Source organism: Ranitomeya imitator, chromosome 5 (genome assembly GCF_032444005.1).
Source record: "Ranitomeya imitator isolate aRanImi1 chromosome 5, aRanImi1.pri, whole genome shotgun sequence".
NCBI classification, from domain to species: Eukaryota; Metazoa; Chordata; class Amphibia; order Anura; family Dendrobatidae; genus Ranitomeya; species Ranitomeya imitator.
In genome coordinates, this window is record NC_091286.1 from 229,654,561 (window position 1) to 229,682,183 (window position 27,623).

The following is a 27,623-nucleotide window of genomic DNA, read 5'->3' on the forward strand; positions in this document are numbered from 1 at the left end:
TCATAAACTTCTTGTCACAGGGTTACCACAACAGAGAGGAGCCAGAAGACCGCAGCATGTGATTTCTCCTACTCCTGCACTGAGAAGCACTTCATCTTCTTTTTAAATGGTGTTTATTTCTTTTGGCAGACGAGGGGTTAATCGGCCATGTTGGAAACTCTGGGAGTATGAGTTAGTCACTCCCATCCCAATATAATCTGGGTCCTGATTGAAACCCATATCAGAGGTAGCTTTTGCTGCATGTCTGGGAGGAGAGTTGTTTGGAGGTTATATGAGGAGTTTGGATGAGTTAACTGTCACTGTCGCGTGGGTTTGTAAGTGTGATAATTTCCTTCTCTTATTTTGTTTTTCCCCATCCTCCACTCCCCAATTCATTCCTCTGTTATAGGTGAGTGAATATTTGTATGCCTGGAATTTTTAGCTACCCCTTATTCGTCAGGTTGGTGTACTGTGGTGCACAGCAGCTCCCCTCTTCCTTGGGTGGTGGAAGGGAACAGACGCAGGGCTGATTCAGGAGAAAAGGCAAGAGTGGCACCCCCCACCCGGCATCTTCACCTTCAGAAGTATCCCAGGGAATAGAGGAAGCCAGGGTGCCCCCTAGAGTTAGGTACAGAGAAGAAACCCCTGATCCCGGGTCACCCAACAGATGAGTTGCGACACTTCTGTTCGGCACAGAAATGTCGAAAAAGCTGCCAAGCATTTCACAAGGTTATGCCTGAAAATTGCTTCTAATGTTTTAGGGTCTAGTTTACCTTTTACTGTAGTACCCAGACATTTTATGAAATATTTATAAATCTTTTGAAACAATCTTATGAACTGCAGAGAGTAAATTAATTGTTTTACCTGAGAACATTTTCTCAAATAATCTAAAGCCGGTAGGCAGAGGTCTGTGGACGATGAAGCAGACGATGGTATACAATCTCCAATTTCTTTGCAATCATTCTCACCTGAAAATCATATTCAGTACCGGTTATTATATTATTCTGGGTTCTAGACAAAGCAAACATTACTAATAAAAGTAGCACTTTCTGCAGCTCCGTATGTATTCATGTATTGTCGGCCAATCCTGTGTTGTGCCCTGGTGTTTACAGGCCGGGAATCTATGTGGAGGACTGTTCTGCTTCAACATCCTTAAAAATAATGGGTATTGCACAAACTTTGTATAATACAAAACCAATGATACCAGAGATGTCTCAATTATTCTAAAGCATTTAAAGAGGTTGTCCAGTGGAAAAAAACAAGTCTTCTCCACTCCTAAGGCCAGCTACATATATTAATCCTCCAAATCTGAGAAGAATTCCAAACTTTGCTAAAAAAAAAAAAAAAAAAAGCATTTTCCGAGTTTCCGAGACCCGTAGCGTCTCCATTTTTCATGATCTCGGGTCGGGTGAGGGCTTATTTTTTGCACGCCGAGCTGACGTTATTAATGATACCATTTTTGTACAGATACGATCTTTTGGTCGCCCGTTATTACATTTTAATGCAATGTCGTGGCAGCCAAAAAAACAATTCTGGCATTTTGATTTTTTTTCTCGCTACCCTGTTTAGCAATCAGGTTAATCTTTTTTTTTTTATTGATAGATCGGGCGATTCTGAACGCGGCAATATCAAATTTGTATAGGTTTGATTTTTATTGTTTTATCTTGAATGGGGCGAAAGAGCGGCGATTTGAACTTTTTTTTTTTTTTTTTTCATATTTTTAAACACATTTTTTTTTTTTACTTTTGCCATGCTTCAATAGTCTCCATGGGAGGCTAGAAGCTGGCATAGCCTGATTGGCTCTGCTACATAGAGGCGATGCTCAGATCGCCCCTATGTAGCTGAATTACTGCATTGCTATGAGCTCTGACCACAGGATGGAGCTCATAGCAATCCAGCATCAACAACCATAGAGGTCTCAAGGAGAACTCTGGTTGTCATGCCGACGTACTGCTGACCCCTGATCACATGACGGGGGTCAGCGGTGCGTGCATTTCTGGCTCGATGGCCGGAAGCGCATGTTAAATGCCGCTGTCAAGAGTTTGACAGCAGCATTTAACTAGCTAATAGGAGCGACCGGATCACGATTCCACCCGCGCCTACTGCGTGCACATGTCAGCTGTTCAAAACAGCTCTCAGCTAATAAGCATAGTACAGGTAGAATTTTAAAAATATATACCTAATCCTTTCACAAATTTCATAAGGCACATAATGTAATCAGTGGCTGCATTGGCAAAGACTTGAATGTTGTCAGTGTTCAGGAATGCTTCAAACACGTCGAACACCGGAGCTTGGCGTTTCCCTAAGAAACAATACATTAGTGGGTTAGAAAATGAAGGACAACACCACACATACTCAATGCAATCATTTTCACGATCGTTTCCACTAACGTGCAAAGTCAAACGATGAATTTTAAAAGAACCGGATTTAAAACGGTCTCCTTTGAAAGTACCAGGCATTACAATCTTAGGGATTGTCCAGGACTTAAGAGAATTTAAAGGGAATTGCCACCAGGTTCTTACTCTGTAATCTGAGAGCACCATAATGTAGGAGCAGAGTGAGGTGTCACTTAGTAGGCTGGGTTTTGCAGTTTCAATGAAATCAGCATTTTATCAGCAGAAGATTATCGTTACAGAGCAACTTGGAACATGCAGGGTAGTCTGACCACAACCCCAGCACTTATTAGCAGTTGCCTGGAAAATGTTCACATTTATTTATTTTTTTTCTTTTTACAGACACAAAGGAAACCGAAGATATGAAAAAATAAAAGAAATATTAAAATATATAGGCATCTGCTACCGAGGTGGCTGGCCTTGGTGTTGTAGATGTCCTGGAATCCAGAATGAAGGCTCCAGTAATGGAAGTTTAATGTTTTTTTTTTTTGTTTGACTGGATTTTGAACCCGAATTTAGGAGTGACCAAAGCGCTTGAGTGGGAATGGTCGCTCACATACCTCCAATCCAGCTTTTGCAGCTCCTATAAAAGAGAGCTTAAGGCTACTTTCACACTAGCGTTTTCTGCAATCCGTCACAATGCGTCGTTTTGCAGAAAAAACGCATCCTGCAAAAGTGCTTGCAGGATGCATTTTTTCCCCATAGACTTGCATTGACGACGCATTTGCGACGGATTGTCACACGTCGCATCCGTCGAGCGACGGATGCGTCGTGCTTCTGCGGACCGTCGGGAGCAAAAAACGCTACATGTAACGTTTTTTACTCCTGACGGACCGCTTTTTCCGACCGCGCATGCGCGGCCGGAACTCTGCCCCCACCTCCCCGCACCTTACAAGGGGCAGCGGATGCGCCGGAGAAATGCATCCGCTGCCTCCATTGTGCAATGCGCTAAATGCTAGCGTCGGAATCTCTCCCCGACGCATTGCGACGGGGAGATTCCGACGCTAGTGTGAAAGAAGCCTAATCAGCTAAGATGGGTGTGGTGCTGTCCCTGAAGGGATGAGAGACCATGTGCTTGATTTGCCTACCCAGAGAAGACACTGTGTGTGAAGTGCTGCAGCTGCCTTTACCCAGGACATTCAGCCTTAGGCCGGGATCACACACAGCGAGATACGGCCGAGTCTCGCAGGTTAAAACCAAGCTCTGGCACCAGCACTCCAGAGCGGAGCGTGCGGCCGAATAGCAATACATGGAGCCGCACGCTCCGCTCTGTAGTCCCGGTGCCAGAGCTTGTTTGTAGCCTGCGAGACTCGGCCGTATCTCGCTGTAGTGTGACTCCGGCCATAAGAATATGTTCACACTTTGCGGATTTTGCTGCGGATCCGCAGCGGATTTGACCGCTGCGGATCTGCAGCAGTTTCCCATGAGTTTACAGTACAATGTAAACCTATGGGAAACAAAAAACGCTGTGCACATGCTGCGGAAAAATCCGCGCGGAAACGCAGCGGATTACATTCCGCAGCATGTCACTTCTTTTCTGCGGCTTTTCACCTGCTCCAATAGGAAACTGCAGATGAAAATCCGCAGAAGAAACCGCAGTAAAAACCGCGATAAATCCGCAGTAAAAACCACGACGGGTTTTTACTGCGGATTTTGGAATTCTGCTGCGGAAAAATCCGCAGTGGAATCTGCAAAGTGTGAACATAGGGGGGGCGTGGCTATGTAGCTGAAGAAGAAGGAGGCATCCTAGGAGAGCTCCATACATCCTGAGCTGATTCTGCTATAAATATTGTGCGTGACCGAGCGGTACTAGCCCGGATCGGGACCCCATGCACCGGAGAGTCTGGTGGACCTTCTGGGAGACCGCTGTGGAGATTTGCGGAGCCGGGAGCTGCAGAAGCTAAAACAGGCAGGAGAGCCCCATGTGCAGCGGCGGCCATCTTGGGAGCGCGCGCTAGGGAGCACAAGACACCGCGCTGTTCATTGCCGGAGCTGGACCTCCCACCGTCTCGGAGGCAGCGGTGACTGACCGCACTGGTGGGCGCGACGAGGGACCTGCAAGAGGGAGCAGGAAAGAACGCGGTGCTGCTCTCTGCTGGAGCCGGGTCCCCCTCATCTTGGTGGCGGTGGATACTACTGGTAAGCCGTGAGGACTGATGCAAGTGGCGGTACATGCCGGGGGTAGCGGCCATCATATCAGCGCACACCCTGACAGTTAGGGAAGTGCGCTTCTAATCTTATTAGCGGCGCTGGGCGGTGGGTGTGCGCCTGAAGAAGTAGGGGTGGTGCAGTGTGTGCCCTGAGAAAGTGGGACCTGCGCCCCCCTGTCGGGTGGACATTTTCCCTGCTAACGCCATAACATTACAGGGATTAACCCCTTTTCAGCTGCTCCCCTTATGATAACTGTGGAATTGCACGGCTTGAGTGTTACAGCGGCTATCTCTATATACCGGATACCCTAAACTGCCTGCCCAGTGGACTCCTGTCTTATAACCTCGGGCTCCATAATACAAGTCTCAAAATCGGAATACAGCTTGTCCATAATTACTCCTTGGGTCGCTTTGTGAAATCCCCTTGTGAATATCCATCATGCAGCACCCTAGAGGAGCATCGGCTGCTGAAAAATTAAAAAAATATGCCAAAGATGATCCTCATGATAATGTGCGCAATCTTAGAAATAATCCTACACCGTCTCAACGTAAAGGACGCCCCTCCGACAGCAATGAGGAGGGAGGAGAGGATGAACTGACTCTTAAACAGGCATCAGAGCAGTTGATGCAGGCTATCTCCCTCACTAGATCAGCTCTTACGGAGAAAATAGAAGATGTGCATACTGAGGTGGGACGCCTGCGTCATGACATGCAAACTATGAGAGGGCGCATCACGGAGGTTGAAACGAGGGTGTCTCATATTGAAGACACTATCGCCCCTATGGAGGCTAAACTGACCAAAGCTGCCGGATCCGTAAATGCCTGGAAGCAAAAGGCAGACGACTTGGAAAATAGACTGCGCCGCAATAATATCCGAATTATAGGTCTCCCGGAGCGGTCGGAGGGTCAGCAGCCTGAACAGTTTCTGGAGGAATGGCTCAAGTCATCACTGGGAGATGGATTCTCCTCGACATTCGCGGTGGAAAGGGCCCATAGGGTCCCGACCAGGCCTCTTCCTCCTGGAGCCCCGCCGCGGCCTTTCCTGGCGCGTCTCCTTAATTGTAGAGACAGAGATATCATCCTCCGCTTAGCACGGCAGAAGGGCCTCATCAAATTCGATAATGCTACCATATCGATTTTTCCAGATTTTTCTATGGAACTTCAAAAGCAGCGAGCACGATTTATGGATATCAAGAAACAACTTAGAGATAAGAACATCGTTTACTCCATGCTTTATCCGGCCCGGCTTCGCATCGTTTATAAGGGCTCCTCCTTATTCTTCACGGATCCAGCGGAGGCGACTGAGTGGTTGCGGTCTCGCGGGGGGTCGAATGCGGAAGACCCCTAACCTGAGCTCCCTGATTAATGGCAACATAGATAGAGCTTTCTGTCTGGATGCGGAAAATATCAACAATACCGGACACTGAGTCCAGTGAGGGTATCCCCTATTCAATTTGACTGTGGGAGTATGGAAATATGCTCCCCTACTGTTCAAGTTTTGTTTAGTTTGGTTTTATATACTAGTTTTGGATGTTTATTAAGCATGGCTGCCTCTAATGCTAATTCTTTGCTCGGTGCGGTGCCGTTAGACTGCACCCGAATGATAATGATATATATCAATGCTCCCTTTAAGAGTAAATATGGGGGCTGAACTTATATGTATGACCTGGAACATACGAGGTATAAAAACTCCTCGAAAGAAAATTAAGGTGTTTTCGCAGATTAAAAGATATCACCCTCAAGTCGTAGCTCTGATAGAGACACATCTGACAAGAGACACGGTTCGATGTATACAAAAGCCATGGGTACAGTGGTCCCTACACGCATTCCACACTAGCTATTCAAGAGGGGTCTCTCTGCTGATACACAAGGAGGTCAGATGGGAGGCTAAAGAGGCGAGACGTGATCCGGAGGGTCGTTTCGTCTTTGTGCATGCATTTATTAACTCACGAGAGTATGTGTTGTTGTGTATCTATAACCCCCCTCCCGCTAACATGTCAATCCTACGTATGGCTCTGGGCTTCTCCTTAAAATATCCGGAAGCCAATGTTATTTGTATGGGAGACTTTAATTTAATAATGAATCAGTCCATGGATAGATTGAGATTGGACGATGTGGACTCAGGGGAAGTTGTGCCTCAGCACCCCTCACAATTAGCACTATTTATGGAAGGGAGTGGGTGGCTAGATTTATGGAGAATAAACCATCCAGAAGTTAAGGGGTACACCTGCCACTCGTCTACTAGGCAGTCTTTGTCTCGAATAGACTATATATTTGGGTCGGGTGGCTTGGCGCTATGGGTGGATAGCATCGAACATGGTAACCGGGGGATCTCAGATCATAGCCCGATCATTCTTAAACTTAAATATGGGCAATCCGATAATAGCAATAGGTCCTGGAAATTAAATCCCTTTTGGTTAAAATTGATAGACTCTAGTGATAGGACGGTTGATCAGTTGAATAGCTTTGTGCTGACACATTCGGAAATCCAAAACCTTGGTCTATTCTGGGATACCCTGAAGGCATACTTGAGGGGATGCTTGTCTTCTACCATTTCCTATATTAAGAGAGTGACGGCGAGGGAGGACGAGGAGATAGAGCAAAGATTAAAAGACTCAGAGGCCACTTATATAGCTAATCAGTCCAGCAGTAATAGAATTGAGTGGCTTACTTCCCAGAGATTGTATACCCAACATACAGATGCTAAGTCAAAGCGCAAATTATTTTTTACTCGTCAGTCCTACTTTGAGCTAGGGAATCAAGCCAGCACACTCCTGGCCTTCTTGGTGCGCCAGCATAGCACCTCCAACACAATATTGCAGATCCGGGTGTCCGATGGCTCATTGGTGTCCTCTACTGATGGAATACTTCAGGGCTTTTATGATTATTATACTTCGTTGTATAAGTCTAAGAGTGGTTTAGATGTCGATGAATGCCTGGATTATCTATCGGATATAACATTCCCCTCGCTGAGTCCATCCCAACGAGCTCTTATGGAGGCTGAATTTACTCTGGAAGAGGTAGAACATGCTATAGCAGATATGGCCACCGGGAAAGCCCCGGGACCTGATGGATTTCCCATTGAATTTTATAGAAAATATCGTGATAAATTAGCACCTATATTGCTGAAGGTACTAAGGGGAATATGGGAGGGAGAATCGGTACCCGAATCGTTTTATGATGCTAATATTATTGTGCTTAGGAAGGAGGGGAAGGATCCTCTGGATTGTGGATCATATAGACCAATTTCTTTAGTGAATGTGGACTACAAAATTTTCACTAAAATTCTGGCTACTAGATTGAATGCGATCATACTAGATCTCATACACCCAGATCAAACTGGCTTTATGCCCGGGAAAAATACCTCTATTAATATTAGAAGAGTGCAATCGGTCATTCAATATAGTTCATTAGAGCCAGACAATAAGTGGGCATTAGCTTCGTTGGATGCAGCTAAGGCTTTTGACTCCCTTGAGTGGTCCTTTTTAACTGCATGCTTACGGAAATATGGGTTTGGGAATAAATTTCTAAGAGGGATAGGTACACTATATGCGAAACCTGGGGCACGTATGGTGGTAAACGGTTCTGTATCTGCACCATTTTCCTTACATAGGGGAACTCGTCAGGGATGCCCTCTCTCCCCAGCTCTATTTGCCTTGGCTATAGAAGCCCTGGCAATACGGATGAGGTCCTCTGTAGACATTAAAGGGATACATATTGCTGACCGGGTGGACATTATTGGTCTTTATGCAGACGATATGGTGGTGTTTATGGACCAGACAGAAGATACATTGCCAAAAGTAATAACGATGATTGATAAATTTAGTACATTTTCTGGTCTATATATAAATTGGGATAAATCTGCTTTGATGCCTCTCTCCCATACCCCAATGCCATGCCTTGAAACCCTCTCGCTGCTGCCCATTGTCTCCAATTTTAAATACCTTGGAATACATATGTCTCAATGCAGTCACCAAGATTTGCATCTCAATATATATCCACTATTGGACGTGGTTAAATCTAAATTTGCTACCTGGGACAAGCTCCCGCTATCTGTGGCTGGTCGTATTAACCTGATCAAAATGATATTACTCCCAAAATTGAGCTATTGTCTTCAACATAGTGCCGTTTTAATACCTAAATCTTTCTTTGCAACCCTGAATTCCCTTACCACATCCTTCATATGGGGGAAAGCTAGGCCTAGACTTAAATTATCCATTCTACAGAGACCCAAACAGGGGGGTGGGGCTGCCTTGCCGGACTTCTATCTGTACTACCTTGCTGGGCAGGCAAAAATGATAAATAAATGGATGCCCGGGGAGTCTCTTCCCAACTCTGAAAGCCATGTATTACATTCAGCTCAGATTGATTGCCCGCTGGGCTTTTTGGAAATGGAGAAAATTACTGTCCCTCGTTTGCTTCCTTTGCTCCGATTGGCCCGTTCGATATGGAGGCAAATTAAAAAAGTTACAAAATCTGTTGATATAGCAGCCGAAATGCCATTGTGGAACAATAGCTATTTCCCGGGATTATTAGGCCATCCATCTACTGAATTTTGGATATCGTATGGTGTCCTCACAGTGAGTGATATACATAGCCAAGGAATTTTTGTTTCTTTTGAACAATTACAAAATACTCACAATATACCGAGATCTCAATTTTTCCGTTATTTACAATTAAGATCTGCTTTCCAATCATATGTACGGCATACGGGTGCAGGTAGAACTATTTCAACTTTACCATTAATAGGAATTCTCAAATCACAAGGGCCTCAGGGACTCATCTCTTCTTTATATACCTATATGTTATCCATAGGCGAAGAATCCACCTTAGATTTAATTAAGGGAAAATGGGGGAGGCTACTTCCAGATACACTAGGAGAAGAATGGGATGAAATCTTGGAATCCCCGACTAGGGTCTCCCCATCAATCAATAATAGGATGACCCAACTGTATATTATATATCAATCCTATTTGACCCCGACTCGTCTATTTAAAATGGGCCATCTTCATTCATCAGACTGCTTGAGGTGTCATTCCAGTGACGCAGATTTCATTCATATGATCTGGAAATGTCCTGTTGTTTTTCAATTTTGGAAAGAGGTAACGGTACTATTGACATCCTTGGTGTCGATCCCTGTTCCACTTGAGCCACTGGTATGCCTGTTTGGGGTATGGGAGGCAGAGACATGGGATCACCACACGGGAATCTTTCTGAGAGAATCGCTATTTATGGCACGAAAGGTGTTAGCAATGCGTTGGATGGGAGGTTCCTGTCCATCTCTTAGGGCATGGATTGACTTAGTGAACTCAATTATTCCATATGAGCGGACGCTATATCAAAACAGGGGTTGTCCAGCCAAATTTGAGAAGATATGGGGAAGATGGAACTCATCCGGCCATACTGTTTAGATCAAAATAACTCAGTATACGTATAAAAAGGGTGTACGATTATGCGGACACTATTTACTCACAGGGCGGAGTCTATTTAGAACTCTCCTGCAAGAGGCACTATGTTATGTTAGTTTTGGAGGCTTTATTAGAAGTTAATGTAGTTAAGGTTTAAATAAGATGTTACTGATTAACATACACAGTTTATTATCTTTATAATATTTTATACACGGCTATGTATGGTAATTTTCTATAACTAACTAATGGATAATGATGTATACAAGCAAATGTGTGTATGATCTGTCCTGTAATTAATAAACGAATTTAAAAAAAAAAAGTGTGAACATAGCCTTATACTGCACTCGCCTTTGATGTTTGGAACTTCACACCCACACTTCATCCTCCAGTTGTAAGAATCACTCACTTTCTGGTAGAGCGTCAGGTATACACAGGGTTCTGGTCAAACAAAGTGAGGTTTATTAAACATAATAAAACTTCATAGTATTCAAACAAAAGGAACCAAAGAAATCAAAGTCCATTCTCTGTGAATGCAAATTACCATAAGCACACAGTTTCTCACCCTTGCAGTGACACAGGCCCTGCACCTCTCTCAGTTGGATCAGCAATTACACTAACTGCCTCTCCAAACACCAACCCCACCACAGCTGATTTAGCAGTCTTTAATAGAAACTACAAAAAGCGAAGGTATATGACTGACCATTCCCACCCAGGCTATTTGGTCACTCCTAAATCCCAGACCCAAAATCCAGTAAGAAAAAAAAAAAAACAACCACCCCAACTTCTGAGCAACCTGCCATTACTGCAGCCTTCATTCTGGGACCTACATCACTGAGGCTAGCCACCTCGGTGACACATACCTTCCATGTGAGATTTTACAAACTGCCTACCCACAACGCCCATAACCAAATACAATACTTTCTAAAAGCAGATACGTGACTCATTGTGAAAATATGACCCAGCTCATTACATTCACAAAGGTTTTCAAACAATTTGTTTATTGTTTGAAAGCTGCTCTTTATTGGTAAAGGAATGATAACAGGTCATACAGGAAGACAAATGGCAGTAGGAGGCTGTGATCCTTCCTCCTGATATAATTTGCAGTTTTCCCTCTTCCAGCTGCTTCCTTAAATACACAGATCCAGGAGATAAAACTTTTCATGCTTTTCCATTTAAAATGGGTGCTGTGCCTCAAGCTACAAGCCCAGGTATAATTTCATAGCCAAGATACTGGGCTTTAAAATGAATCAGTCGCAAGGTTCTTGCTATGTAATCCGAAAGCAGCATAATATAGGGACAGAGACTCTGATACTATTGATGTTTTACTTACTTATCTGTTAGTGGTACTTTTGATAAAATACTGTCATATTAAATAGCACAAACCCGGTGACAGACTGCCTTTAAAGCTACCTTATCTGCAATACTGTTTTCACTGCTCATCTTTAATTATGTATGTCCTCAACAGTAAAAAAGTTAACTGCACAGTCACAGCATTCTATAGAGAATGCCAGCAATATATTCATAACATTCCAATACTCCCTTTTCTTCACCTTGATTAGGTCACAGTCCAATAGTTTCATAATAACCGACTGTTTTCCAGCGTCAGACTACCGTAGAGTCCTATAGGAGTCGCGGGACTATGGAAATGGAGTCAGGTGACAGTAATTTACTACTACCTTGCTCTTGTTTAGCCATCACATAGTGCAATTGAGATCTACTATGGGATATAGTATGAATATGAGTAGAAAGTAAGTTAGCAGCTCCTACTGCCAGGTAGTGTTACACAACTTGCACACTTTTGACAATAAAAACCAAAAAAAGGAGACCCCCAATATTTCTGAAAACAAAGCACAAACCTGCACTTTACACTCATAAGCATCTTTATTTGATTTTTCATAAATGCTTAACGTTTTGTAAGAAAAAAAAAAAAAAGGAATTATATTTATGGCTCAAAATTGGATCTCTGCTGAGTAGTGATGAGCAAATATGCTCGGAATACGCATCATCCGAGCATGCTCGTGTGCTAACAGAGTGTCTTCAGCGTACTCAAAAACTATGTTCCAATCTCTGCAGCTGCTTGTCTTGCTCCTGTTAGGCAATCCATGTATGTGTTGTGGATGTCTAAAGGTACCTTCACACTGAGCGACGCTGCAGCGATACCGACAACGATGTCAATCGCTGCAGCGTCGCTGTTTGGTCGCTGTAGAGCTGTCACACAGACAGCTCTCCAGCGACCAACGATCCCGAGGTCCCCGGTAACCAAGGTAAACATCGGGTAACTAAGCGCAGGGCCGCACTTAGTAACCCGATGTTTACCATGGTTACCAGCGTAAACGTTAAAAAAAACAAACACTACATACTTACCTTCAGCTGTCTTTCCTCCGGTGCTCTGCTTTCCTCTGCACTGTCAGCGCCGGTCAGCCGGAAAGCAGAGCGGTGACGTCACCGCTGTGCTTTCCGGCTGGCCGGCGCTGACACAGGATGCAGGAGGAGTGCAGAGAAGCAGAGCGCCGGGGACAGACAGCTGAAGGTAAGTATGTAGTGTTTGTTTTTTTAACGTTTACGCTGGTAACCAGGGTAAACATCGGGTTACTAAGCGCGGCCCTGCGCTTAGTAACCCGATGTTTACCCTGGTTACCAGTGAAGACATCGCTGGATCAGCGTCACACACGCCGATTCAGCGATGACAGCGGGAGATCCAGCGACGAAATAAAGTGCTGGACTTTCCTCAGCGACCAACGATCTCCCAGCAGGGGCCTGATCGTTGGTCGCTGTCACACATAACGATTTCCTTAACGATATCGTTGCTACGTCACAAAAAGCAACGATATCGTTAATGATATCGTTATGTGTGACGGTACCTTAACAGCTGTGAGACATACCGTCGAGACTTGAACATATTATCCAAGCACTCCCAAAGACACTTGATTAGCACATGAGCATGCTCGGATGAGGCCTTATCCCAGCACATTCGCTCATCACTACACCTCCTAAAAAAATATAGGTTTAAGATGTACACAAGCACATATCTAAAGGAAAACAGTAAAACTGACTTAAAATCTCTGCGATGCAAAATTTTGTAAAAATTTTCCAATAGGGAGCAATGTGTTACTGCGCTTCCAACGTACCCATAGAGTACTCTCCGACAAGATACTCTTTAATATCAGACTTGCTGCTATGTACAGTTTCTAGGGCACTAAACAAAGGTCTCCATCCAGACTGGATCCGAGGAGAACACACTTCTACCAGTTCACCAATCGAAGTCACCACCTGAAAGTCAAATAAAGAAACACACCAGATAACCATGATTGTATCACAAGTTTGCCATAGAAGTAACATTTCTTATTTAGCACTTTCACAAAATAAAAAAATGAGAAATTTCACATATGAAGCATAAATTGGATTTACAGTGGGGAAAAAACGTATTTATTTAGTCATCCACCAATTGTGCAAGTTCTCCAACTTAAAAAGATGAGAGAGGCCTGTAACTGACATGATAGGTAGAACACAACTATGAGAGTCAAAATGAGAAAACAAATCCAGAAAATCACCTTGTTTGATTTGGCAAGATTTATTTTGCATATTATGATGGAAAATAAGTATTTGGTCACCTACAAACATGCAAGACTTCTTGCTCTCACAGACCTGTAACTTCTTCTTTAGGAGGCTCCTCTGTCCTCCACTTATTACCTGTAGTAATGGCACCTATTTGATCTTATCAGTATAAAACACACCTGTTCACAACCTCAAACAGTCACACTCCAAACTCCACTATGGTGAAGACCCAAGAGCTGTCGAAGGACACCAGAAACAAAATTGTAGCCCTGCACCAGGCTGGGAAGACTGAATCTGCAATAGTCAAGCAGCTTGGTGTGATGAAATCAACTGTGGGAGCAATAATAAGAAAATGGAAGACATACAAGACCACTGATAATCTTCCTCGATCTGGGGCTCCACGCAAGATCCTCACCCCATGGGGTCAAAATGATCACAAAAAAAGGTGAGCAAAAATCCCAGAACCACACGGGGGGGACCTAGTGAATGACCTGCATAGAGCTGAGACAACCACAACAAAAGCTACCATCAGTAACACACTGCGCCGCCAGGGACTCAGATCCTGCAGTGTCAGACATGTCCCCTTGCTTAAGCAATTACATGTCTGGGCCCATCTGAAGTTTGCTACAGAGCATCTGGATTATCCAGAAGGGTATTGGGAGAATGTCATATGGTCTGATGAAACCAAAGTAGAACTGTTTGGTAGAAACAAAACTCTTCGTGTTTGGAGGAGACAGTTGCATCCAAAGAATACCATACCTACTATGAAGCACAGGGGTGGCAACATCATGCTTTGAGGCTGTTTCTCTGCAAAGGGACAAGGATGACTGATCCGTGTACATGAAAGAATGAATGGGGCCATGTATCGTAAGATTTTGAGTGCAAACCTCCTTCCATCTGCAAAGACAATGAAGATGAAACGTGGATGGGTCTTTCAGCATGATAATAATCCCAAGAACACCGCCAGTACAATGAAGGAGTGGCTTCGTAAAAAGCATATGAAGGTCATGAAGTGGCCTAGCCAGTCACCAGATCTCAACCCCATAGAAAACCTTTGGAGGGAGTTGAAAGTCTGTGTTGCCCAGCGACAGGCCCAAAACATCACTGCTCTAGAGGAGACCTGCATGGAGAAATGGGCCGACAAACCACCAACAGTGTGTGCCAACCTTGTGAAGACTTACAGAAAACCTTTGACATCGGTCCTTGCCAACAAAGGATATATAACAAAATATTGAGATGAACTTTTGTTAATGACCAAATACTTATTTTCCACCATAATTTGCAAAATAGGGATTTTTGTGTACTCACCGTAAAATCCTTTTCTCCGAGCCATTCATTGGGGGACACAGACTGTGGGTGTATGCTGCTGCCACTAGGAGGCTGACACTAAGTGATACAAAGAAAGTTAGCTCCTCCCCTGCAGTATACACCCTCCTGCTGGCTCTCAGCTAACCAGTTCGGTGCAAAAGCAGTAGGAGATCAATAACAGTATATGAGCGTATAGCATGTCATATTATATATGAGAGTATAGCATGTCAGATTATAAAAAACAATCATAAGCTAATAACAGGGTGGGAGCTGTGTCCCCCAATGAATGGCTCGGAGAAAAGGATTTTACGGTGAGTACACAAAAATTCCTATTTCTCCTTTGCCTCATTGGGGGACACAGACCGTGGGACGTCCCAAAGCAGTCCCTGGGTGAGGATAACAATAGATCAGGCCCTGTGTAACCGCTACTTAAAAGTGCGCCACCGCGGCCTGCAGAGTCCGCCTGCCCAGACTCACATCTGTGGAAGTGTTGGAATTATAGTGCTTCAAGAATGCATGCGGACTGGACGAATCCGCAAGCTTGCAGGCGTGCCTTGCCAACTCCTGGTGCCTAGGACCCTTGATAGACAGGGAGATAGGCTGACATCTAGCACGGAAGGACTCCTGGATGGTGGAACAAATTCACCATGTTATCATGGTCGATGAAACGGCTAAACCCTTCCTGAAAATGTCAGGAAGCCTTCCTCTACCATCAGGAAGCCCAAATAAAGCGTCCAACCTTCGGAAGGACGCCGTCCTCAAGACGTACCTACTCAGAGCACTCACTTCGTCCAGAATATGGGGGAACTCATTCCATTTTGTGGACTGGTGCCAAAAGAGATGAGGGAAGAACTATGCCCTCATAACAGTGGTAATACAGTACCACCTTGGTAACAAGGGATGGGGATGGCCTGAGAACAACCTTGCCTCGAAGGTAATAAGGGAAAAAAGTCTGAAAGAGCAGAGCAGCTAGCTCCGAACACTCGTCAGAGTGAGAATATTGCAGAGGAAAAAGGGGCGACTTTCCCTGATAGTAAAGTCTGCCCGGATGAAAAGGAGCCTACTGTAAGGCTCCTAGGAATAATAAGGTCCCAATGAGCTAACGGTATGTGATAGAGAAGGACTACGTGCGAAAACTCCCTGTGAGAAAGTCCCTACTTGCAGTTTTGCTGCGATAAGGCAAGAAGATACTAGCTCCGCAAACAAAAAACGGACGTGGTCAGTGCGGATCTCTGAGGATCACTGGGGCCCCTTTCTGCTTCCGAAAGGCTTTCAGAAGTAGTGGAAGGGGAGTTATGGAAACTGGTACCACGGCAGAACCAGAGCATGGAGTGCGATGGCTCTTGGATCTCGAGGCCGAACCACGAACTCGAGTACATTGTCCTTCAGTCTGGATGTCATCCCACCTACAACTGGAGAGCTCCAGTAAGGGCAGGTCTGATGGAAGACTTCGGGGTGAAGTTCCCACTGACTTGAGGTGGAATCCTGACGGCTGAATTTGTTTGCCGTTCAGAGTTCTACTCCTGGGATATATACTACCGAGATCACAGAATAATAGACTTTGGCCCATCAGAGAAAGTGAGGTACCTCGGTCATGGCGCCTGACAGTGGGTACCTGCTAGATGACTGACGTATGGCACCGCCGTGGCATTATCCAATTGAATTCGGATAGGGTGACCCGCCAGAAGGCAGTGGACCGGCTGTAGGACTACCATTCGGATCTCCAGAACAATGATAGGGAGAAAAAGACTGGCATTGGTAGTTACTAATAACCATTGAATCGGGAGAAAGGCCCTGGATGAAGAAGGAGCTCAGAGACTATTGTCTGAAAGTCTGTTTGACTTGCTGAAAACGAGCGGAGCGAAGGAAACCGCTTCCATTGTCGTCACCATTTTTCCTCAGAACTCTCCTAGTAAATCGAATGAAATGAGGGGGTGAGTAATCAAGTCCTCAGAACTTTCCTTGCGCGAGCTCCCTGTTGAAGGGCCATGACCTTCTTCCTAGAGGAAGAATTACCATCCTTCTAAAGTGTGCAGGATCATCCTCAAAAAGGATATCTGCTGGGCTGGAAATGAGGAGAACTTGTCTAAGTGTAGCTGCCAGCCCAGGTGAGAAGGTATCGCAAGTGATATAGACGACTCAGCGTAGTCCTGGAAGGGCGGCTAGACAGTCGACCACACAGGGCAGGACGAGCACGCCTCTAGAGTGCAAGAGAAACATGACATCTGCCATGACCCTTCTGAACACTCTGGGTGCGGAAGCAAGGCCGAAGGACAAGGTTGTGACTTGAAAATGCTGTTGAAGAATGGAAAGGCGAAGGAATTTTTGCAGAGGGTAAGCACCCCGAATATCGATGGATGCCGGAAACTGCACCTTTTTCTGTTGAAGTAATGGCTGAGCGGAGGGACTCCATCCAAAGAAGGAGGACCATGTCAAAGGTTGTTAGAAGTTTGAGGTCCAGGGTCGATCTTACTTTTCGTTCCCCTGTTTGGAACCAAGATCCCTTAGATCTAGACTGTGCTGGACAATCCTTATACAATCCTTTGTCAGTCTCCCGCTCAAAGGATTTGATTGGCCAGTTGTTACTGGTGTGAATCAAGGTAGTTAAGGTCTCCAGCCAGGAGACCATTGCTCTAGCAATCCATGCGGCCACTAGGGAGGATAGAGCGCCGAACCCAAAGACAGAACGAACCAGATTTGCTATCTGACAGTCCGTGGTATTTTTAATTGATGACCCATTTGGTAGGGATACTGGTAGGTTTACCACTGGAGATTCTACCCGGTTAATCTGCCCCATGGCAGAATGTGCGGCTGCATCCAGCAGATCATAGTCTCTTGCCATCGCCGCTCTCTTTTCACGGTGCAGAGATAAAAATTAGGAACCCTCGATCCATCACCCTCTTAACAGGGAAGTGGAGAGGAATTGTCCGCCTTCTTGCATCTTCCGCTAAATAGTGGTGATGCAGAGGGGGGTGCTCGTACGCCAAAAAGGGTGCCTCTGTATGTCCACAGAGTTCAGGTCTCCGGGTGGACAGGACAGGTTGTCTGGCATTAGGCCTGGATGCAGAAGAGGAAACATGGAGGCGACACTCCGTGTGCTCGTCTGTTGATGGTGTGGGGAGATCGGTGCCCTTTAAAGGACCCGTCGCCCTTAAAAAACAGGCCAGACATGGCATCCCACGTAGAGGCTTCTGTCCAGTGAATCGCTTTCCGAATTGAATGGCAAATGCTCTCGAGGGAGTTTAGTCTCTGAAGCTCTGGCAAGTTCAGGCAAGATCCAATCCATATTCAGAGCCTTGTTGTCATCAAATCATTGGTGAGGGAGCAGGAAACGAAAAACTTCCGTTTTCTAGATGCCTGTCTGTTTCTAGACACCTGCACGTTTCTAGAATACTTGCGGCCCCTGCTAGCCGACGGCTACCATGTAGGACAGGGACCATGTATATTGGTCCTGCGAGCACTCCAAACACAGAGGGTACACAGAGGGATTCAATCTCTTGGTCAGAGAACCATGGATTGTGGTCAGTGAAGAAGTCCACTGAGGGGAACTAGAGGATAAAGCTGGGGTCGGCGGCGAAGGGCTCCTCGGAATGATCACGCGCCTTTAAGACCAGGGAATACTGGTCATGCGCCTTTAAGACCAGGGAATACTGGTCATACGCCTTTAAGACCAGGGAATACTGGTCATGCGTCTTTAAGACCAGAGAATACTGGTCATGCACCTTTAAGAACAGGGAATACTGGTCATGCACCTTTAAGACCAGAGAATACTGGTCATGCGCCTTTAAGATCAGGGAATTCTGGTCACGCGCCTTTAAGACCAGAGAATACTGGACATGCGCGTTAAAAAATCAAGGAATACATGTCATACGCCTTTAAGACTGGGAATACTGGCCATATGCCTTTAAGACCAGGGAATACTGGTCATGTGCCTTTAAGACCAGGGACTACTAATCGTGTGCCTTTAAGACCAGGTACTTCCTTACCCGGGTACTGATGTAGAGTCGATGTGCCCCTTTAATGCAAAAATACTGTCACCCCAGTGTGAGCTGGCCGGGTGGACCAAGATGGCCACCGGGAGCTGCAGAGTTGATAAAAATCTCGCAGAGAGCGAGAAGCGCCAATTTGGGGGGTGGAGCCACAGACACGATGTTGAATAGGCCCAAGCCGGGGCCTAAATTTCTGTAGCCGGCAGACGTCACCAGTGGGTCGTTCCAGGCAAGACTTCCAGGATGCGGCCTACAAATCGGCCAAAGCCAGGGGCTAAATTTTTGCAGCCATCCAGAGCGTTACCTCAGAGAGGTGGGCCACAGGGAAGTGGCTGAGGCTGCCTGTCAGCATGTGAATATCCCTCTGAAGATGGATCCACTCACCATTGATGTGCGTCCCGGCATGGAGCCCCCGCGGATGTGGGTTTCAGCGCTGTTCTGTGCAGCGTGGATGGTGCAGGGATAAGCCTCAATCCATCATCCGTTTGTTAGGGAGGTGGAGAGGAACCGTCCGCCTCCTTGTGCCATCCGCTTTCACAGTGGTGGGACAGTGGGGGCTGCTCGGACGCCATAGAGAGGGGCCTCAGTACATCCACGGAGTTCAGTCCGGGTGGACAGGGCCAGTTGTCCGGCATTAGGCCTGGCTCCAGGAGAGGATACAAGGAGGCAACACTCCATGTGGTCGCCTGCTGCTGGTGTGGGGAGATCGGGACCATGAAGGAACCGTCGCCCCTGAAGTGAGCTCAGGCATGGCTTCCCACGTCGCAGGAGAGGGTACGGGGAGGTAACACTCCGCATTCTCGCCTGTTGATGGTTCGAGGGACATCGGAACCTTGAAAGGAACCGTCGCCCCCTTCACTCCGTTAATTAAAAAATAAAAATTTACAGAAAATTAAACAATAAAATAAAAACGTTGGGGTCTGAAACAGACCCATGTGCCTCCTACAGACACTAAGCAAGAACTGGTTAGCTGAGAGCCAGCAGGAGGGTGTATACTGCAGGGGAGGAGCGAACTTTCTTTGTATCACTTAGTGTCAGCCTCCTAGTGGCAGCAGCAGCATACACCCACGGTCTGTGGCCCCCAATGAGGCGAAGGAGAAATAAATCTTGCCAAATCAGACAAGGTGATTTTCTGGATTTGTTTTTTCATTTTGACTCTCATAGTTGTGTTCTACCTATGATGTCAATTACAGGCCTCTCTCATATTTGTAAGTGGGAGAACTTGCACAATTGGTGGCTGACTAAATACATTTTTCCCCCCACTGTATATGGTAAATTCTAGTGCAGCATACAATTTCATAGAGCTGAAAAAATATTGCTTTTCGATTAGACTTGTTGATAACTGATTTGCAGGACCCGTTCTATCGGTCACGTTAATATTCCATAGCTACTGGACGGTATCTGAATCTCGTCTTTTGATTAGCTTGCCTGGTGCGATGTTACAGGTTCACACGCCATAGCGATGAGTTCGCACCAAGTCGGCTAATCAAAAAAAGAGCCATGGATGTCAGAAGGCAAGGGGCAGTTCTCATGGCTCCGGTACAGTGGCCAGTTTAGAAACGTGGCCACTAGACAGAGTCTTGCAAATTGATTTCTGCCAACTATATTTCCAGTGTCAAATGAAGGGCTAGGCTGTCCAATGCCTCTAGTTTCAGTCAGTAGAGATCCAGCCCTGAGGCAAGTGACCAAAACCCTGCATTTCAGTGATCTTTTGTACTTTTTTTTTTACTTCACCTGGTCCTGAACATCTTCATCACATAACTCGAGTTGCATGATACGCTCAAAAGGACGGAAAAGGGCTTCATTAAAGTGAAATTGTTGAGGCTCGTTCCAGTCCATCAGAACCTCAGTCATGATGTCATGTATGAAGGAGACCGCCTTCTTAGAAACACGCCTTTCTTTATGACAAGCTGCCTACGATATAGAAGGAAAGTAATAAGGAATGTAGTTCGTGTAACAACTGGAAAAATCACAGGTACATGACTGCCAAACTGGAAATCAAAAAAACAGATGTCATGTGAGAAGATCACATTAATTAAAAATTGTAAACTCAGACTACCAGTGATTTCTAGAAAAAAAAGGGCTCCATAGGGAACTCAAATTCCTATGGCATAGTCTGGAGATTTCTGATAATCGTAATCTTAAACGTTCTAAAAAGACCAATCAAGTAAATGTCAACATGATTATTATTATTTTCTGTTAGACTTCAATAATTGAGATAATTCTGAGTCAAAGACTTGAACCCCTTAGTGACCAGGCCAATTTTTACAATTCTGATCACTGTCACTTTATGACGTTATAGATCTGGAACGCTTCAATGTATCCCACTGATTCAAAGATTATTTTTTCGTGACCTATTGTACTTCATGATAATGGTAAAATTTCTTTAGTACAACTTGCGTTTATGAAAAAAAAAAAGGAAATTTGCCAAAAATGTTGAAAATTTAGCAATTTTCAAACTTTTAATTTTTGGGCCCTTAAATCAGAGAGTCGTGTCACAGAAAATACTTAATAAATAACATTTCCCACATGTCTACTTTACATCAGCACAATTTTGGAAACATAATCTTTTTATTGTTAGGCCATTATAAGGGTTAAAAGTTGACCAACGATTTCTTATTTTTCCAACAAAATTTACAAAACCATTTTTTTTTTAGGGACCACCTCATATTTGAAGTGACTTTGGGGGGGGTCAATACGATAGAAAATACCCAAAAGTGACACCATTCTAAAAACTGCACCACTCAAGGTGCGCAAAACCACATTCAACAAGTTTATTAACCCTTCAAGTACTTCACAAGAACTAAAGCAATGTGGAAGGAAAAAATTAACATTTAACTGTTTTCAAAGAAAAATTTGCTTCAGACCCAGACTGTTTTATTTTCACAAGGGTATAAGGAGAAAATGGACCATAACATTTATTTTGCCATTTCTTCTGAGTACGCCGATACTCCATATGTGAGTGAAAGAAACCGTTTGGGCGCTTGACCGGGCTCAGAAGGGAGGTAGCACCGTTTTACTTTTTGAACGCAAAATTGTCTGGAATCGATGGCAATTCTAACTCCAACCCAAATACAGCCTTACACCCAACTCTAACCCCAACACACCCCTATCCCTTATCCCAACCCCAAACCTAACCACTACACTAACCCCAACACCACAACCGTAATTGAAACACAACAACCGTAATTGAAACAACAACCATAACCCCAACACCACAACCATAACCCCAACACCACAACCATAACCCCAACACCACAACCGTAACCCCAGCCCTAACCCAACCCTAACCTCAACCCAACCCTAACCCCAACCCCAACCCAAAACCCATCCCTAACCCTATCCCCAGCCCCAACCCAAAACCCAGCCCCAACCCTAACCCCAGCACTAACCCTAGCTCCAACGCTAAGTGCAAAGAATGGGAAAAAAAAACAAAAACTTTTTTTTATATTTTTTTTTACCTAACTAAGGGACGGACAAAGGGGGGATTTGATTTGATTTACTATTTTTTTTATTTTGATCACTGTGATAGGGTCTATCACCGTGAGCAAAATGAACCAATGGGAAAAATCTGCTATTGTTGCCAAGTGCCTGCCGGCAGATCTCAGCGGCTGCCATTTTCTTCCAGGAAGATGATTCGGAGAGCCAGGGGATGTAGCAGGAGGGTCTGGGGATGCCGGAGGTATCGAGGGGGGACTCAGTGGAACCCATTCTCTCTCTCCTCTGGTATGCTAGATTATGTCAGAGGAGAGAGAAATTAATGAGAAATCTGCCTTTTTTTGTGATAGTCGTTATTTGGTGAATAACGGCGATCACGTAACTGGGGATGATAAAAACCGACCCGACTCTGTAGTCGAGATCTCAGAATTTTCCGACGCTGGGGGAAGCTACAGACTTATTTCTCAGCATTAAAAAGTGGCGCTGAGGAATAAGGCCCATTACCTGTCACCGTTAAAAGGCGTATCGGCGGTCGTTAACGGCTTAAAGCTTCATTGATTCCTACAAAATAACAGCACCAGTCACAGAGCCTATATAATAGTTCAACATAATCTCCATTCTACAAAACTTGCCTTCTTCCTCATCATGTTCTTCCTCCAAGACATCTCCTTTTCTGGAATTCACTACCCTCTAAGCTGGGTTTACACCACCTCGTTTGTAGCAATAAAGGCACTATATTTTACAGAGGCAGACAGCTCTTCACATGTGCATTTAAAAGGGAATCTGTCAGCAGGTTTTTGCTATCTCATCTGAGAACAGCATGATGTAGCTAGGCAACGAGACCCTGGATCCAACAATGTATCACTTAGTTTACTGGGTGCAGCAGTTGTGACACAGTTCTTAGATTTAGCATGTAGCAGAGCCGAGAAAGCTAATCCCGCCCACACCAGGCTCTGTATGTACAACCTATTGACAGTAAGCTGCTTTTTCACAGGAGGGGGCGGAGTCAGACTAGTGCTCACATGGTTAGCTAGTCACAGCAATGATATTTTCCTAGAGATAAAACCTTCATTGTAAGTAAACAACAATTTGATAAGGGACACATCCTTGAAATCTATGTTTTAAACACCTCATGCTGTCCTAATACATAGCAAAAGCCAGTTGACAGGTTCTCTTTAATGATCTGTAATAGATCATTCAGTTTGCATAAGCTGCCATTGTTCTCAACAGTGCATGTCCTGCTTCCAGAGGACATGCTGCTGAGAACAATGAACCTTTGTGCAGCACAAAAGATTGTTTCACCCAACGAAACAGCGATTTGCTGGTTCATCAAGTGACTGTCAGTCTGTTACACTGCAAGATTATCATGAAATAAGTGATCCTAGGAATCCATGTTCATGACAAATCTTTCAGCGTAAACGGAGCTTTACTCTTGGATCTCTGAAAACCCACCCTTCAGCTCAGATAGCCCATTTACCCCTCTTTCCACGACCACCATATTACTATATATTATTGTATTATATTAGATCAGCATATTATCAGGACAGGGTGATGACACCATACACAATATATAGTTACCTCTACAAAATGAGGGGCCACTATACTCCAACATCGCATAATGTGCAGAAGAGGACGAGATTTGCTGCGGATGATACGTAACATGACATCGCCAAGGCGGAAGAGATGTAGAGCACTTATTTTGTCCTGAGTAGATTTAATCTCACCTGTAAATGTAGAAAACCATGAGTGAATTCCAGAAGACAAGTGTCACTGTATATAAACACAGGAAAAGTAGCCATCATAACTAGAGCCTAAGCCAGCCATCGAGTTCTCCATATAATCCCTTTTAGAGTAGGTTTGGCCACTTTCATAATCCCATAATAGAAAAGTCTCACCTGGCATGGCAAGGGAATAGTCAACCGTATCAGTGACTGAATAGAAAAGCTGAGCCTGGGAAGCCTTCTTCAGCTGGTAGAGAAAGCCACTTAGTGCCACCAGATTGAGCTTGTCCGCAGCGCCTTCAAATAATCTAAGGACAATTAAAATTTTTATATTAACCAATTGGAATTTAAGGATGAAAATAAGCATGTTACAATATGTAGACCGATCTGTAGCAAATCAGGATTCTCACTTGTCTGCTTGCGTGGACAAGGTACCCACAGCCTTTGCAGCATTGCTTGAACTCATCAAGGCATTTCCACGGAAGTCAAAGGACCGACCCTTGCTGCCCTCCTTGATAAGCTCTTGGATTGGGACTGGTTGGATGATTGGACTCTTCCCAAGTGAAGCCTCCTGTTCTTTCGCTTGGTCTAAAGAATCAGCGCAAAGACCCTGCGAGTCTGTGGACTGAGTGATTGTCAGCGGTAGCTGCGATATCCCCTCACTGAAGTGCGTGTGCTCCAGTGTGCTGATATATTCACACACCCTGGCAGGGAGAACAGAGAATTATCCTGAAGAAACTCTACTTGACAATTATTACCACCACATAAACTCTACTTGAAACATTAGGTAAAAGGACAAGAAAATAATTCTTTAAAAAAAAATGCTTCTAAAATACTTACATAACAAAAAATAATTGAGCGTATCATACCCCCGGGCGACAAGTAAACACTATTCTACCTGAACACATGCGGCCAGCAATCTTGATTGTGACTTCCCATCTCCAGACCAACATTAAGTATGGCGTCCATACACAGAACATGGGCATTGTGTAGACGATACCCTCCATGCTTTCCCATCTGCTCCAGTTTTTGCTCCACTTTCTGCTTAACTGATTTTAAAAAAAAAGAAGAAAGCAATTTGGTACATTCCGAACCGTCTCTGGGTTATTTGAAAGAGAAAAAAAAAAAAAAAAAAAACTCCAAGTAAATGTGGCGCTAAGCACCTACGGATTTTTTGAATTCATCCACTTCAAGTGAAAAAATGTTAAAAAATTCATTTATTTTCTCAAAATAAAAAAATAAAATATATTTGAAAATTTTTTTAAAAAACAGTACAACGCGTTTCGGCTGCTATTTTTACAGTGCAGCCTTCATCAGGTAGTAAAAAAACAAAAAGAACAAACAATACAATAAGCACTATATTGTATTGTTTGTTCTTTTTGTTTTTTTACTACCTGATGAAGGCTGCACTGTAAAAATAGCAGCCGAAACGCGTTGTACTGTTTTTTAAAAAAATTTACAAATATATTTTATTTTTTTATTTTGAGAAAATAAATGAATTTTTTAACATTTTTCACTTGAAGTGGATGAATTCAAAAAATCCGTAGGTGCTTAGCGCCACATTTACTTGGAGTTTTTTTTTTTTTTCTCTTTGAAATTGCCACCTATGTGGATCTGAAGCAGGATCAACACATAGTTCTCCAAAGTGAGCTGCACACCTTATTGGATTATACAACATACGAAGAAGAGTTGCCTAAAGAATTGATTCCTTGAGAATCTCAACGTGCATTTCTTACCGATAGAAGGTGAGCATAACTACAAATAAAAGAAATGTTTTTAACTTGTTGGTAAAAACATATTACGCTCAGAGGAAGCGCCGCACTTGTCTCTTTTTTTTTTTTTTTCCCCCTCTTTCCCTAAACCAGGGTATTTCTAAAGACTCTGGGTTATTTGGGCAGATTTATCAAACAGGTTGTGACACAATTCTCACATAAAGACTGTTGAATGATGTTCCCGGGGTTGCGCCTACGTCACTTGAATCCGCTTTGAAATCCCGCGCTTGCGCATTGTGCAGCCGCGCTTGCGCAGTGTCGAGCAACCCCGGAAACATCATTCAAACTGCGTTGGCGGTGACGAGCGTGACTGAATGAAATGAGGCACACCCCTATGACTAATGAGCAGGTACGATCTAACTATATAAAGTTCTTTTTGCACATGATTACAGCACCGTTTTTAATTAAACAAACGCGTTAGTGATGCACATTGCAGCACTAACAACGAACCGGGGACAGTTTACATGCTAAAAATGACGTGACAGGTTCCCAGGGGCATGAAGAGCTCGGTGTCTGTACATCACTTTTAATAAAGAAATAGACTCCGAGTTTTCATTTGCTTTTTTATTTCAGTCACTTTTGTGTCTTAAAAGGCACTGTCCCAAGATTTTCACGAAAGTCTGCAGTCACTATGTGACAGCGCTCAAATTGTGCACTGTAAGGATTCTCTGATGCAGTTGACAGGATCACACTTCTGGCCACATTCAGACTAGAGGTGTGGAACCTCGCTCAATGCACGTTGAGAGCGATCGCACACATCTAGTCGTAATGTGGCCGAGAATATGGATATTGTATAACTGTGGTCACATGACCTCCGATCTCACCACTGGCACCAGAAAAACTTGACTACGCGCACTATGCACACTGTGAGGGTTCACAAGTCTGCAGTCACTCTACTTGATAAACTTTGCTTTTCGAACTGGTGGAAAAGAGAAAAACCGATGCAAATTGATCCCACGATGTTTGTAAATCAGTGCTCTCCACTTTCTGTTGATCAGGTTCCCATGATTCGTAAATTTGGACAGAAAATAACTGATACTTTATTAGGAAATTAGAATGTATCTAGCACTTTATTCTTGTAATTCCATCACTTTAATTTTGGACAATTAAAGATGAGCGGATCAGACAAAATTCAAATTCGGCAAATCAAGCAGATTGTTCAGGAGAACTTGATTTGCGCGCAAAGTTATGGCCTGTGAATTTAATTATAAATGTGGGATACAAAAAGAAAGAAAATTGGTAACTTGGGAAAATGTTAGTAAAAATTAAATTCCACTTGAATAAATTTGTCCCCTACTATTTGCTATTAAGTAACAGAATGCCTTTAAAACACTGCACAATGAGCATACCTTGGGATATTGTGTCATTTTGTTCATGGTTTTCCTTGTCGTCCTTCTCCTCTTGCACACAGGACGCAGCAGCCATCTGAGCTAAAGCTGAGGCACAGTTAGCAGCCACCCCTGTAGATGCATACAAGACAAAGGAAATAAAGCCAAGTATACCAACATTCAACAGATTCACAAAATACACATACCTATGGGAAATCAGAAGAACTTACACTAAGTAATGTAACATGAAGGGGCTATCTAAGACCTTAAAGGGGAGTTCCGTCCATGAACAAAATTTCTGCAGTCAGTCACTTAATATGACTCTACTCCCACTATGTGTTACTCTAAAACTGAAGAATCATTTCAGATCTTTTAGCACTCCAACACTGTAAAATTGCAAGAACATCTCCAAAGTACAGACCTCTCCCAGGTCAACAAACAGATTTTCGGTTGGATTCAGGTCTGGGCCATTACAAAACTCTGATCTTCATCTGACAAAGAAATTCTTTTAAACTGATTTGGAAGTATGCTTAGGGTCGTTGTCTGGCTGAAATGTGAATTTCCTCTCGATCTTCTTAGTAG

General features: G+C 44.2%; 1 protein-coding gene across 2 annotated transcripts in view; it reads right to left on the reverse strand.

Annotated features, from left to right (window-relative positions):
• ARFGEF3 (ARFGEF family member 3) overlaps positions 1–27,623 on the reverse strand; it is a 117,150-nt gene that overhangs the window by 37,743 nt on the left and 51,784 nt on the right. For both annotated transcript variants that reach the window (XM_069725953.1, XM_069725952.1), the window contains exons 17-25: positions 27,063–27,173; positions 24,840–24,990; positions 24,352–24,645; positions 24,116–24,249; positions 23,799–23,944; positions 20,517–20,696; positions 13,059–13,200; positions 2,159–2,281; positions 844–947 (exon numbers count right to left, since the gene is read on the reverse strand). In XM_069725953.1, coding sequence (XP_069582054.1) covers positions 844–947; positions 2,159–2,281; positions 13,059–13,200; positions 20,517–20,696; positions 23,799–23,944; positions 24,116–24,249; positions 24,352–24,645; positions 24,840–24,990; positions 27,063–27,173 — 1,385 coding nt within the window. The remainder of the gene's footprint in view (positions 1–843; positions 948–2,158; positions 2,282–13,058; positions 13,201–20,516; positions 20,697–23,798; positions 23,945–24,115; positions 24,250–24,351; positions 24,646–24,839; positions 24,991–27,062; positions 27,174–27,623) is intronic.